Here is a 15,040-nt window from a genome sequence, read left to right as displayed (position 1 = left end):
AATACCGAATCGAATCATTACCAACTTCAACTGCAGTATTTTTACTCACGCTTTTTCCACATTTTGATGGTGTAATTACAAATTCGTTCTTCAATTAAAAAAATAAAAAATAAAAAATTCATTAAAATAAATTATTTTCATTCAATAACCTTTAATTACTAATTTATCTTTAAACAAAATTACATGTAAGGACGAAGAGAATTTAATAAACAGAGAAATGTTGACAAGACAAACACTCAAATCACACAAATGAGAAGCAAAGGAAACATATGCTGATTTTGGAAAATCTTGAAAAAACGCGCATAAGCCTTGTAGCCGTGCACGCACCGCTCATGTGCTTCTCACATCAAAAGTGGAGACAGCATGAGAATGGCGACGATGGAGCCCAATGCCCAAGTAAATGGAGCTCAACACCCAGATTGGCATGCTTTGATTCTTTCTTGCACACTTAACAACAAAATTGCCACTTCGGCCTTGGTAGGAGTGGTGGGCTGCTGCGGTTCAAGCCCCCACAAAAGCATTTGTGGGGGCTAACGTGCTTATTTGTTTAATATTTCAAAAATTTCCTCTCCCTCGTGTAATACGAGTGGAGTATGGACATTCCTCTTTTGTAAGGGATTATTTATCTGGGTATGTACTTCACAGAATTCAATGTAATAATATAAGTCCCAATCATGTATTTCTGATTGTAAATATCAGTGTAATATATCTGCTATAATAGCAGTTGTAACTATCTGTGTAATGCAGTAATATGATGATTAATCAGTATTCAAAAAAAAAAAACAACAAAATTGAAATAATCTTCTTAGAGATATTTTAATAAACAGCTAACGTGTCACATATGACATAACCTTATCTCAACAAAATATGCCATTGGTGGAAGCAGCCTTGTCAAAGGAAGTCGCTGTCAAAGCTAACAAGACCGTGAAAAGAGATGAGGGTGGTATGGACAATGTTGTGATTGTGGATTTAGATTTGTTTTGTTTGCTTTAAGGATATTTTGGTCTAAAATGAGTATACGTGGCTATTATGATAAGAAATTTTGTTATACGTGATTAGTTTTGATGATGATTTTATGAAACTGGATAAGCAGGTAAATTTTTTAATATATATACAGATTAATTGAGTAATTGACTCAAATATAGGGGCTAAATAAGTGTTTGCCTAATGTCTATACTAATTTATGAAACTTTATTACATGAAAATATGACAATTCATCATTCATTGTAATAAATAGTTAAACAAACCCTTATAATTTAATTGATCGAGCGGATGAAAATCAAATCACACAAATTTGTGAGAATATATTTTAATTATTATAAATTCAATAAGAATTTTAGTGTTAAGTTGAGTTTTTACTGAGCAATAAATCAGTGATTATTAGACAAGAGAAATGAAAAAAAATAAATCATACATTTAATTCAATACTTAATAAAAACTCAGCTCAACATTAAATTCTACTCCTTAATTACCTTCTACCATCAAACTTTATTCTACTAACTAAACTAATGCAACGAGTATCTTCTACAATCTCTGAGAGACTTCAAAAATATTAAATCGACAATTTAAGTCACTTATAAACACTTTATATTCATGAAGATTTATGGTAGATCAAGCATCATTGTCAATGTTGGTCGAAGCTACAATAATGCTGCATTTTACTATTAGGCCCAAAGTCAAAAAGCATACCGTGCATACATATATTTTTTCAATTAGCAAAAAGCAGACCATATTTGATTAGACAAGTTTACGGAAAAATAAATGAACCAACAAAATTAAACACACAAATCAAGCATTCCATGCGCTCAAGATTGAGAACTAAATATAGCTTCATGGGTGCAATATTGGATTGTAGCTACAGAGCAATGAGCCAATGATCGCTTAAAAAAAATAAAAATAAAAATACGATAATATGAGTCGCTCAAACTGTAAATTTATTTTAAGATCATTTGAATTGGTTGTGAATAAAAATTATAATTTTGAATTTATTTATTTTTAACATGGAACGCCTTCATTTTAATTGTTAATCAGTCAGTTTACAGTATTCGTACGTTAATAAGAATAAAATAAAAGAATTCTTTTATCCCAATAATATGACATATGATGTAATCATATTATAATTTATTACATATCAAGTGTTAATTTATCTTATCATCTCACTCTCGCATAATAAATTATATAAGAATCAAACGTATTATCCTTTTAAAAATACAAATTTTCTTTTAGATATAATATTACTCTTTTTACATTATTCTTCAAGAAGTTCTATGAGGGGGTCGATTATTAACAGACGCGGGAAAAAAAAAAAAAGGTAAAAGAAAATTATTATTTAAATTAAAGGCCTTCAATAGTCTCGCAGACTACTATAGTTTTGTCCTTGGGTTAACTAAAAGGTTCATCCATGCGGTGGCGATGACAATCCAACGTGAAATAATTGGCCATGCAGCCTAATCCTAATTTTGTCATCATGTACAATGAATGGTTATCCTAACGAAGGATACAATTCAATTTGCCATCCATGTGACTGATTAATAGAGACATCGCCCGAGATTAATTGTAGCCACACACGTCAAATTCAAAAATAGTGTAGGATAAGATAAATATAAATTTTGTTTTTATATTTTAAACGTTTTACTCATGGGCTTGTTCATCTCAATCATCATCATCCCATGGAATTGAAATGCTTAAATTAAGGGCAAAATTACTTTGCAATAGGGGTTTGGTATTTTTATTTTGTCTTTTTCAAGGTCAACTATAATGGAGTCCTATAATTTGTTATAAAAATAAACAACTTAAAAATTTTTAGATTTTCACATATTAGTTCCACACCTATAAATTTGTAGTTGCATTAATGCTTATAGAAGCCACGATTTTCAGGACAAAAACTCAATTAAAAATACAAAACTCATTGTACAAACAAACAAAAATAATTTTATAAGTTTATAAACTAACATTTTATTATTATTAGTAAATGAAAATATTTTTACTACATAATTAAATAATTTAGTATGTTAATTAAATATTATGTTATAAAAAATAATAAAAAATTACTTACATAGAATATCAAATTAAATTTATTTTCGTATTTTGTGTATTCCATCTACTTGACATATAAAATCTCTTGTTTGAAAAAAAAAAAGATATGGGGTTTGAACCTTACTCACATGGGTGAAAGAAAATTGATTATCGTATTAAATTAAAAAATATATATATATATATATATTTATATTTATCATCAATTATGGTTAGTAAATAATATACATAGTTTAACTATGTAATAAATTAGTTAATTTATTAACTAATAAGTAAATTTATTAATTTAAATAGATATTAATAAATTTAAGAATAAGTCATTTAATTGAAAACTTAATTTAATAAAGTAAAAAAATTAAAATATTGTGGACTTATATGTCATGATCGTAAAATTTTTGATTTTTCTTATTTTGCATGAACAACAACGACTTTTAATGTTAATGACCCAATAATCACATTTAACAATGACATAAAAAAATATTTTATAAAATATACATGTGGTCCATGGACGCATTCGCAATGACTAATCAGACAAACAATTTTATGAATTCATTTCATGGCTTGAAAATGAATAATGCGATTATTATTAATTTTTAACTAGAAATTCTACAAATTTACAAATTCAGTGGTCCTTAGAGATTAAGAAAGAAGATGGAGAAAAAGGAGATGAATGATGCTGGTCTTGACGACCTCATGGTGCTATTTACTGATATTGTGGAATTTTTTCTTTCTTTCTTTTTTATTTATCTTTTTTTTTGTATTTTATTTATTTATTTTCTATGTTTATACGTTTGCTACATATATTTAATAATTTGAAATTTTAATTCAAAACAAACTGGATCGTTTCATGATCACAATTAGAATTTTAATTGGATTGAATTCTCCAAATCGAACGAATTGTAACACAATCACTCATAACTAGAACAACGCCGAATTAGGAAATTGGAATTGTTCATTTGATTTGATTGAGTTTGGAATTTTAGAGATGGTTAAATTGTTTGAAAAGGAAACCTAACGTAAATATAGTAGGTTGACAGATTGGCCGATTGATTCTTTCAATTTATTAGAACAGATGGTAAAAGAGGTAAGAGGTAATTTAAGGGCAAAATTTGTCCATGTAATATTTTTTTTTTTCAAATTGGAAGGAAGATAATGAAATCTGTCGATCTGTCAATTAGAATCATTCTTTATAAATTGAGAAAATATGACTAATGAAGGGCAAAATCCCCCTTATTATGACCCGAGAAATGATGTCGACCGTATGGCTTCTTCATTTAATGAGCTAATTGATTAATAAATTTTAATTATTAGTTTCAATGTCACAATTAGAGAAATTTTAGAATACGTCTGAGCCACTATATTAATAAAATAATAAGCATATAATGTTAGAGTAATGATACAGTTACAAAATCTTGTACAAATTTATTTTGTATAAATTGACGTGATATTAATTCATTAGTTGAATGGAAATATAAAATAATAGAAATAAATCATGTGGACCAAGAGATATTTAATTCAACCGATGAATTAACGCCACATCAATTTGTACAAAATAAATTTGTACAAGTGTTTGTGACTATATCATTATTCATAATGTTATGATATGTGTAGTTTTATTTTGAAGAACCAATATGTAATTGGTGGTTATATTAAAAATTCAACTACATATATTATTCATGTATTAATTAATTGTATTACATCTCATGCAACATAAAGTTTCTTAAAAAGTGAATTTATGGAAACAGTTATGATAATAGATTTGTTGAGCATCAAATTTTTCTTAGAATGCGATTTTTCTTTTGAGAAGGCGAATGGTAAACGTGAGATTTTCCCCACCTTAATCTATAACCAAAACATCCGTGGAGTATAATGAAAACATCAATGTGGTTTAGTGGTAAATGTTTTTTTTTTTTTCTTAAGGAGATCTTTAAAAAATGAAGACAATTAAAATAAGCATGAAATCCAAATTCATATACACACGACATAAACGCTCAAGACTTTAAGATAAATTAATAGATTTTAAATATGGCGGTGTCATTTTTATAGAAGAGAAGAAGAATATTAACACTTTAAATTATGGAGCACGTGAAACTGAAGACAAACTAGTGTAATAGTACGTCGTACGTATCCTTTTCCTCCTCGGCCCCACTTGGCTTCATTTTATTTTTTATTTTTTGAAAAGGGCTTCATTTTCCACGTGCCATAAGTCGAATGGAGCACGTGAAAACCAACGACTTTTTACCAGCGATTAAATGAATTTGTCGGAGATACTCATTCTTACACTCGGCAGATACAGTTGCCGTCACCTCACCTTACTAGTGAACCCGAAGATTTAAATCTACTTATAAAACAAAAATCTTTTACCTTTTTTCAAATGAACTCCAATAAAACAACTCTCATATATAATTTTAAATAGGTCACGACGAGATTGGTGTCGACAGATTTATGATATTTTTCAATAGGATTTTTTTTAATATAATATATGTATTAAAAAAAAAAATGGAAATATGACATTGATCCTATTCTACGAGCTCTCTCATGCTCCAACTTCCTATATAAACTAAGGATTGGTCGCTCATGTTTCACATAGCTCGGCTAGCCAAGAAATAAATTCTAAAGCATCTTCTTCTTACTTGAAAAACAATGTTGAAGCCACAGGTTCATCAACCTCAATCTATCAAACCCCTATTTCCATTATCCAAGCCGTTTCTCCATGGAAATTACGGCCATGCCTTTCGTCCAGTTCAATCAACTTCTACACTTTTTAAAGGAAGTCCCAAACTTCGGATTGGTTCTGTTCCCAGAAACACTATCAAAGCTATAGCAACTTCCACTGAAAAATCAATCAAAGTTAAGGCTGTTGTTACTGTGAAACCAACTGTGGGAGGCTTCCTCTCAAATATTTCTTTAGACCAAGGGTTAGATGATCTTGGAGATTTGTTTGGTAAATCACTCCTCTTGGAGCTTGTCAGTGCTGAGCTTGACCCCAGTAAGTACAGCACAATAATATATATATATATTTTCAGTTCACATAAAGTTCCCACAGTTACAATAATTCAGGGTTAAAAGTTTTTTAGCAAAACGCTTTTGAAAAACCGTTTTCTTGTTAAGTGAAATTAAGAAAGTGGGTTTCAAATTTTGCACTTGTAAAATTCCAAAAACACGTTTGGTAATGATAAGAAAGAATTCGCTGCTTGCTTTAATTATCTTTGCATTAAAAGTTATAAGTATCATATTAAAAGTATTTTTTTTAAAGAAACTTTGACCGAGCAAAGAGAAGTCATAAATTAAGAGTTTATTATAAGAGGTTTTTAATTTTGTGTTAAAAATTTTAATCCAGTAAATAATATCTAAAAATCTTACAAACTTGTATAATAGCTAATCCGATTTACCTTATTTTTTGCCACATGTCATCGAGATTTGTTAAAAGATGATTTTGTATTATGCCAATCCTCCAATCAAAGATTTACCAAAAGTAAAAACATGTATAATATCCATGCTTTTTAAGAAATAAGAGATTAATTTACATATTTTACGCGCCATGTTTTTGAAAAATTACAAAATGTTTTCAAAAAATGAAAACAGTTTTTGATAATATTTTTTTTTCTATATTAATATTTCAGAGACGGGATTGGATAAATCCACCATCCAAGATTATGCGCGCAAAATTGGTGCGGACGGGGATGGAAACATGCAATATGAATCAGAATTCGAAGTCCCATCTGGATTTGGAGAAATTGGCGCAATATTAGTGGAAAATGAGCACCACAAAGAGATGTATTTGAAAGATATTGTTCTTGATGGTTTGCCAAATGGTCCTGTCAACGTAACATGTAATTCATGGCTTCACTCAAAGCACGACAATAAACAAAAGAGAGTTTTCTTTACCAACAAGGTCAGTTTCTTTTCCTTAACTGCATATTTTTTCAAACCTCTGGGATTAATTTCCCCAAAATTGTAAAATAGAATGTGAATTTTCTAGATTAAACTTACCCCCTTCAAGTCAATTTTTGAATTGTACTCATAGCTCAATTCTTAGCACAAACTATGTGCTCCAAGATTATTAGTCCTTATCTGTTCACTCTCGTATATGTATATATTTCAACCAACCGTAATGACATCCATATGCATATGACATGGATAAAGAGTTTTATTGCTATTTAACGATGTCAAGTTTAATTGAGTTTTTTTTTTTTTAATTCTATATTTTAAATCAGTTGTACTTGCCATCACAAACACCAGACGGATTGAAGAGATATAGAGCTGAGGAGCTTACCATTTTGCGAGGTAATGGACAAGGAGAGCGCAAAACCTATGATAGAATCTATGATTATGATGTCTACAATGATCTTGGAGATCCAGACAAGAAACCTGAATTAGCAAGGCCTGTGCTTGGAGGCAAACAAAACCCTTATCCTAGACGTTGCAGAACTGGACGCCCACGGTGTGACACAGGTTGATTATTACAGTTTAACTCTCTCTCTCTTTCTCTTTTTTTACTACATAAACATCTAATTAGGGGCTAATTTTCTGGTTAAAAACATAGACAAAAACCTTCCTTTCAGGAGAAGTTATATAACTTCGAATTTCGAAAGATCAAGGCTTTGGTGATTTTTAAATGATTAAAGAACTAAGGCGGATTTTCAATGAATTTTAGAACTAATGAAATCGCTTTTTCCTTTTGTTTTTTTTTTTACACTATGTTACAACCCGACAATTATTGAGACTATATTTTTTGTTAGATCTTGTAAAGTACTGTCTAAAATTTTATCCATGCTAATAATTAAGGAATTACAGTGAGAGAAAATTTTTACTCTCACTAACATTTGAGATATGTCTGCTCCAATCATATTTTGTAAGGGAAGATTTGAGAGAAGATTTTTATCTTCAATAATTTTACTAATATTTAAGAAATGTCCGCTCCACTTATATTTTGTGAGAGAAAAAAATGTCTCTACTCAATTAAATCGTAATTGAGAGAATTTTTTTTTAAAAGTTCTCATATCTTATTTTTTTTAAAAGTTCTCCTTTTGTTTTCTAAATTTCAAAACATGATGATTAGAAAGTAGGGCCATTTCTGAACTTTCAAGGTTGAATTTCTATTGTCGTCTGATCAAGACGGAACATAAAGGGGGGTACATGTCCTTTTAGGGGTACCCAATGTGTGGTTGGAAAAGGAGACGTGAAACAAAAGGTCGTTCATAAAATTCTGAACACAAAAAATCTGGCAAGCATAGTCACGTCTGCTACATAGCACATGGGCCAAAAGGTAGTTCAAATAAGCTCGAGCAGACCATTGAGTATTCTAAAGACGGCTGGGCCCTGATGAAAGATTCCCTATTTGCTTTTGAGGTCCTTTCACGAAGGAGATGAAGAGAAAGAAGAATCAAACTATGACAATCAATTTGAAAATAGTAGCACAAGTATGGTTAGAACTTACATATAATGCTGGAGTGATATATTTATTTTTTAATATGAGAATAAAAATCTAAACTATATTCTAATAAAATAATTCCAGCAGATTTTTATTTTACTAAAACACAGCCTAGATTGTAAAAATATACTAGTGTTGGAAAAAAAAACTAGCAGTATTCAAAGAAATAAAAATAAAAGTTACAACAGTGATGCGTTGACTCATAATTAATTAATTTTTGGATAAGAAAACATGTTTATGTATGCACCATAAAAAAATGTTAATCACTTTCTAGTAGGAGAAGCAATTTACATTAATTTTAGTGGGGCAGAGGATGAGAGGAACCACCATTATTTGGATTCAAAAAAACAAATTTCATACCTGTGCGTATGTGTGTGTTAATGCATGCAGATCAATTTTCGGAGAAAAGAGAGGGAAACTTTTATGTTCCAAGGGATGAAGCATTCTCGGAGGTAAAGCAGCTAACATTTTCAGCAAAGACGGTGTACTCAGTGTTGCATGCGTTGGTACCATCCTTAGAAACCGCCTTTGTCGATCCTGATCTGGGGTTTCCATACTTCTCTGCTATTGACGCACTCTTCAATGAAGGAGTCAACTTGCCTCCACTCAAACAGGAAGGTTTTTGGAACACACTGCTTCCCAGATTGGTTAAGGCAATTGAGGATACAGGAGATAATATTTTGCTGTTTGAGACGCCAGAAACAATGGACAGTAAGGACCCTCTTCTAAATTATATAATTAATTAATTTCTAACACAATCAAGGTTTCTTCAATTTGATGCTTGAATTTATACTAACTATTATTTGTGTGAGTTGTTATTTTCAGGAGACAAATTCTTTTGGTTTAGGGATGAGGAATTTTCTAGGCAAACTCTCGCTGGTCTCAACCCGTATAGCATAAGGTTGATCACGGTACGATCAATATCGCTACTTTGATAAAAATAGGGTGACAGAATTGGATTAGTATCCTCTCATTTCTTTTTTCCTTTCTTCTTTTCTCTTCTTGTTTCTTTTTATCTTCATAATCTAGTGAAAAAATAAAAGACTCGGACTATTAGCACCCCTCCAAAATCCTATTGAAGCCCCTTTTTAAATTATATTATATTTAATACCAAAAGTGCTCTTTTTTCTAAATGAATGTTCTTTTCATTTATGAATTTTTTAGTTTTTAATAATTTTCTCACTGTTTCAATTTTAATATTTGTATACCTCTCTTCAAACTTTCTTTATTATTTAATTTCTAAAGAAAAAATCTAAAAGAAAAAGTAAGAAAAACATTATACTTAGAAAATAATGATATTTTATGAGTTTAATATAATTTTATCCTACCTATAAATTTTGGGTTCATCAATTAGTTTGAGAATTCTTTAAAAAAAAAATTTGTAGCGAGATAAAATTTTATTTTATTTATTTTCCACTATGTTGTATCTTAATTACGTTGTTATGTTTATTGCAAAAAAATTGTTTTGACTTAGAGGATTACTTCATAAAGTCAGATTAGTTTGATGATAAATTTTGCAAGCAAAATAAAATTGAACAGAGAGAAAAAATATAAATGGCTTAATTCTATTTATATTTGTCCTTAAATGTAATTGTAATATAATAAGGGTTTTATGAGATTAATGAAAGGGTGTTAATAGTCCAACTAAAAAAAAAAAGGCTTGATTGTAAATAAAGTGACAAAATAAATAGTAATGATAGTCTCAATTTTTTATACCCTAAAATTCATTAAGTATTTGATATTTCTTTACAAGATCTACGTTAATTAGTTGTATTACCTTACCAAACAATTAATGAATACTACATCATTTGAGATAGTTTTTTAGGACAAAAATTTAGAGATATGTAATACTACTCAAAAACTAACACAAAACTCAATCTTAGTTATTAACCCAAGATAGGTAAGGGGGGAAAAACAAGGAGATAATCTTTTTGTCCAATAGAATTTTGATAAAATTTGTAAAAAAATTAAGTTAGTTTTATTTGCATCAAAGCAGAAGAAATGAAATAAAATTTTATGTCACTTGTTTTCGTAAGAAATGTTGAAAATGTCTACGAAGATAATTAATCAAATTATAGTAAAAACTACGAAGATAATTAATCAAATTATAGTAAAAACAAGAAGTAATTTAGTCTTTAGTCTTTTTACAAGGAAAAATACTAAAGAGACAAAGCACTTACCGATTTAATGATAAATCGGTACGGATTTATTTATCAGTTAATAGAATAAAACCGGCGCCGATTTATCACTATTTCTTTCATAATTCTATCAAATTTTCTTGTCAGAATATTTATAAATTATGTCATCTCACTTTTGGGGTCAAGTGCTTTTATTAATACAATATCGAAGAAGTGATTCTATTTGACACTATCATTATCATAGGAAAAAGCAATTGCCTGATTGATTGATATGCCTATTGACATAAGTTATAACAGCAAGAAGATAAAAAATTGCATGAAATTGCGCAGGAATGGCCGTTGAAAAGCACACTCGATCCTGAAATTTACGGACCACCAGAATCAGCAATTACCACAGAATTGATTGAAAAAGAAATTGGAGGAATGATTTCTGTTGAAGAGGTATACGAATGATCATTCTGAAATATAAATCAACAAGAAAAAGTGACCCACAATTATTTCCTTTCAGTCAATTAATTTGTAAACAATATGTTTTATGCAGGCTATAAACAAAAGAAGTTGTTCATCTTAGATTACCATGACCTATTTTTACCATATGTGGAAAAAGTGAGACAACTCAAAAGCACAACGTTGTATGGATCTCGCACAATTTTCTTCCTAACACCAGCCGGCACATTGAGACCAATAGCTATTGAGCTCACTCGGCCTCCAATGAATGGCAAGCCACAATGGAAACAAGTGTTTTTACCTTCTTGGCACTCTACTGAGTGCTGGCTTTGGAAGCTAGCCAAAGCTCATGTCCTTGCTCATGATGCTGGCTATCACCAGCTTGTCAGCCATTGGTATGTGCAATTTCTCTTAATTCATGTAGTTGACTTATATGGTATTAAGTGGCTTGTCAAAAAAAAAAAAGTGGCTTATTAGACTTTTTTGTTTTTTTAATATATAATTAGCCCGATGATAACACAATTCATTTTTCACACGTGTGAGCAGGGTTTGAATACCACGTATCTCCCCCCCCACACACCCCTCCTCTTGTACTACCCTTATATGAATACCAGACTTTTATTATAGGAACCTAAAGACTTAACTCATACTCAAATACTAGCTCAAGAGTTGATAATTGTCCCAAACCTATGTACTTAACTCAAAGATTCAATCTTGCCTAATGGAGGATTATGTCTCTAACGTTTAACAGTTAAGCTAACCAACACCCACACCCATGCATGAGAAGACCTTAAATATTAATATAGTTGCTTATTCTCTTTGCAGGTTAAGAACTCATTGTTGCACAGAACCTTACGTAATAGCAACCAATCGGCAACTCAGCGTGATGCATCCAATCTATAGATTGTTGGATCCTCATTTTCGATACACAATGGAGATCAATGGTTTGGCTCGACAAGCTCTTGTTAATGCTGATGGAATCATTGAAAGCTCATTCTCACCTGGAAAGTACTCTATGGAATTCAGCTCTGTTGCCTATGACAAGCAATGGCGCTTTGACCATGAAGCACTCCCCAAAGACCTAATTAGCCGGTAAGTCACCAGGCTATTTTGTTATACGAAAAACATTAAACAGAAAATGGATTGATTTCATTTTTTTTCCCGGATATTTATCCAGGGGATTGGCTGTTGAAGATCCAAGTGCTCCACATGGCTTGAAGCTAACAATTGAAGACTATCCTTTTGCCAATGATGGCCTTGATCTCTGGGATGCCATAAAACAATGGGTTACCGATTATGTTAATCACTACTACCCTGATAAAAGCCTTGTAGAATCTGATGAAGAGCTCCAAGCTTGGTGGACTGAAATTCGAACTGTGGGACACGGTGACAAGAAACATGAACCTTGGTGGCCTGTCTTGAAAACCCCTAAGGATTTAATTGAAATCATCACAACTATTGTTTGGGTAACATCTGGTCACCACGCAGCTGTTAACTTCGGCCAATACACTTACGGAGGCTATTTCCCCAATAGGCCAACCACTGCAAGATGCAACATTGCCACTGAAGATCCATCTGATGAACAATGGAAATTCTTCCTTGAAAAACCTGAAAATGCACTTTTGAATACCTTCCCTTCCCAGATTCAAGCTACTAAAGTTATGGCTATTCTTGATGTTTTATCGACTCATTCTCCTGATGAGGAGTATTTAGGAAAAGAAATAGAGCCAGCATGGCGTGAGGATCCGGTTATAAATGCAGCATTTGAAAAGTTTAGAGGCAAGTTAATGGAGCTTGAAGGGATTATTGATGCAAGGAATGCAGATCCCAAGTTGAGGAATAGAAATGGAGCTGGGATGGTGCCATATGAGCTCTTGAAGCCATTTTCGGAACCTGGTGTTACAGGAAAAGGAGTTCCGTACAGCATCTCTATCTAGAGTTGAAAATGTTGTTGCAATCGCTCGAATGTTGTATCAATAAAAACTTTTGAGAATGAGTTCAAGAATGAATCAAATAAATTGCAGTTAATGTTGCTGTCGGTGTTATATTATTAAGTAATTAATTCTCTATCTTTCGTGTTAATTACCAATCATCCTAGTGTTAAGCATCAACAAAGTTTTCATTTCAAATGATATATAATTTGTCATGTGACACAAGATAATATGCGCAACACCCCCAGGTCATTACAAATATTAGTTAATAATGATCAAATTTTAACAGAATTTGATAAATTTTTATCCCTAATAAATTTAGATCGGAATTGAATAAGTATTTTGGTGCAAAACTTTGAAGAAGGGGAATTCAACCAACTAGCATATGGATCAAATTCTTACATCTTCAGTAGCATCACTTAATCAACAATTATGCCTTAAATAATTGTACCTCGTTATACAATATTTAATTACAATAGAAAAATAATCTTGATTTAAATGCAAATTTAAATAATATATAAAATAAAGAATTTTTAAGAACGAGTGATAGTATTGGCACCTGTCAAAAATTCTTATAAAACTCCACTGCTATATATTTAGACATTTAATCTTGATTGAAATCACAAAAATTCTATGCACCTTATATTTTTTATTTTTGATCAACTGGGGCTCAATTAAGAGCTAAAAACCAACCGAACGCGGAGTCACAACCCCGTAAGAATCATACAAAAGAATGGATGAAACCCCCAGCGGGGGACTAGGGTACACCATAAGCCCAAGAGGCAAAGAACAAGCAAGGTTCGCCATAAAATCAACAGCCAAGTTTGCCTCTCTGTACACATGAGAAATAGAAACCTGCCAATCCTTTTTCTTGAGATACTCTTTGATGGCAAAAATATATGCACCTTATATTTTTAAGGGGAACGAATTATTTTGCTCCCTCAAAAAAAAGAAAAAAGAGAGAGAGAGAGAGAGGGAGAGACCGAATTGAGTGATAAAGCAACGAGCCTGCTTTGTTTGGATCAATTAGAGGCCCATATGAAAGCTTTTTCCAAGTTTAAAATGAATGTAAAATAGAGTAATGATATTTGACCCCCTCAAGATATCTTTTTAGCCCCATTTTTAATAAAATTCCAAAATTATCCTTATTAAAATTAGAAAAAAAAATTATTTATTTTTTTCTTCTCTCTAGACATTACCAATCCACCATTATCATTTTGTTGCATTAGATGCTATCCAATTTTAGGGGGAAAAAATGGTGAAGAAGGCAATTCAAACTTGATGAGTTCAATTTTGACATCATTTTGTTTAAAAGTGATTGGCTTTTGATGCAGAAATTGTCATTTTCGCTCATGAAAAAAGCTTTTAATTCAACTTTCACGAATGGAAGATGCCGAGGAGGATCAGAAACAGCAACGACAGCAAATGTTAGTGACTGGAGTGGTTAGTTCGAAGGTCATTGGATGCTGTTGTGGCTAGGTCTAGGTGAAGACTAAGAGCGACAATGGTGGATGATGCCTATCTTCATGAACGAATTAAGTATAAACTATAACTTGAATGGTAATGACTTACACCAAAATTGTGGTAGTATTATAATTTGAAAAAGGCATACTGTTAGTGGCAGGAAAGAGTGAAATTTGGTGGCCAAATTTATGTAGCTGATATTGGACCAAAAAAAAAATGATGTTAACTATGTTGTTTGCTTTAGCTTTGAAAGTTAAAAATAAATAACTTCTATTTAATTTTAATAAGGGTAGTTTTGGATTTTTATTAAAAATGGGGGTTGAAGAGATATCCGTAGGGGCTTCAATATCATTACTCTATAAAATAAATAGGGAAATGAAAAGCCAATTAAGGAAGAGTGTAGGTGACTAGGGTCATTAGTCTTGGTGGCTTCTTATTTAAAGTTTGTTTATTGCCTATGAAAAATTATGATTATTGATTTCTTTATCAATTTTTATTTTTAATAAGACTTCTATATCCAGTTAAATGTTAATACTGGTCATGAGAGTTTTTAATTTTTAAAAGTTACTTTAAGGTTTAATGAGAAAGAAGAC

At 31.1% G+C, this 15,040-nt stretch overlaps 1 protein-coding gene across 1 annotated transcript; it reads left to right on the top strand.

The window, feature by feature from the left end:
- The first annotated feature begins 5,607 nt into the window (after positions 1–5,607).
- LOC102614914 (linoleate 13S-lipoxygenase 2-1, chloroplastic) lies at positions 5,608–13,084 on the top strand. The gene is made up of 9 exons (XM_052435610.1): positions 5,608–6,022; positions 6,657–6,928; positions 7,251–7,488; positions 8,858–9,178; positions 9,293–9,378; positions 10,936–11,045; positions 11,145–11,447; positions 11,878–12,144; positions 12,230–13,084. The coding sequence occupies exons 1-9, from the start codon at positions 5,677–5,679 to the stop codon at positions 12,987–12,989; spliced, it is 2,703 nt and encodes a 900-aa protein (XP_052291570.1). The 5' UTR covers positions 5,608–5,676; the 3' UTR covers positions 12,990–13,084.
- Positions 13,085–15,040: the final 1,956 nt, after the last annotated feature.

Source organism: Citrus sinensis, chromosome 2, assembly GCF_022201045.2.
Source record: "Citrus sinensis cultivar Valencia sweet orange chromosome 2, DVS_A1.0, whole genome shotgun sequence".
Lineage (NCBI taxonomy): Eukaryota > Viridiplantae > Streptophyta > Magnoliopsida > Sapindales > Rutaceae > Citrus > Citrus sinensis.
The sequence above is the reverse complement of the archived record's forward strand: the minus strand, read 5'-3'. Positions and strand labels throughout refer to the sequence as shown.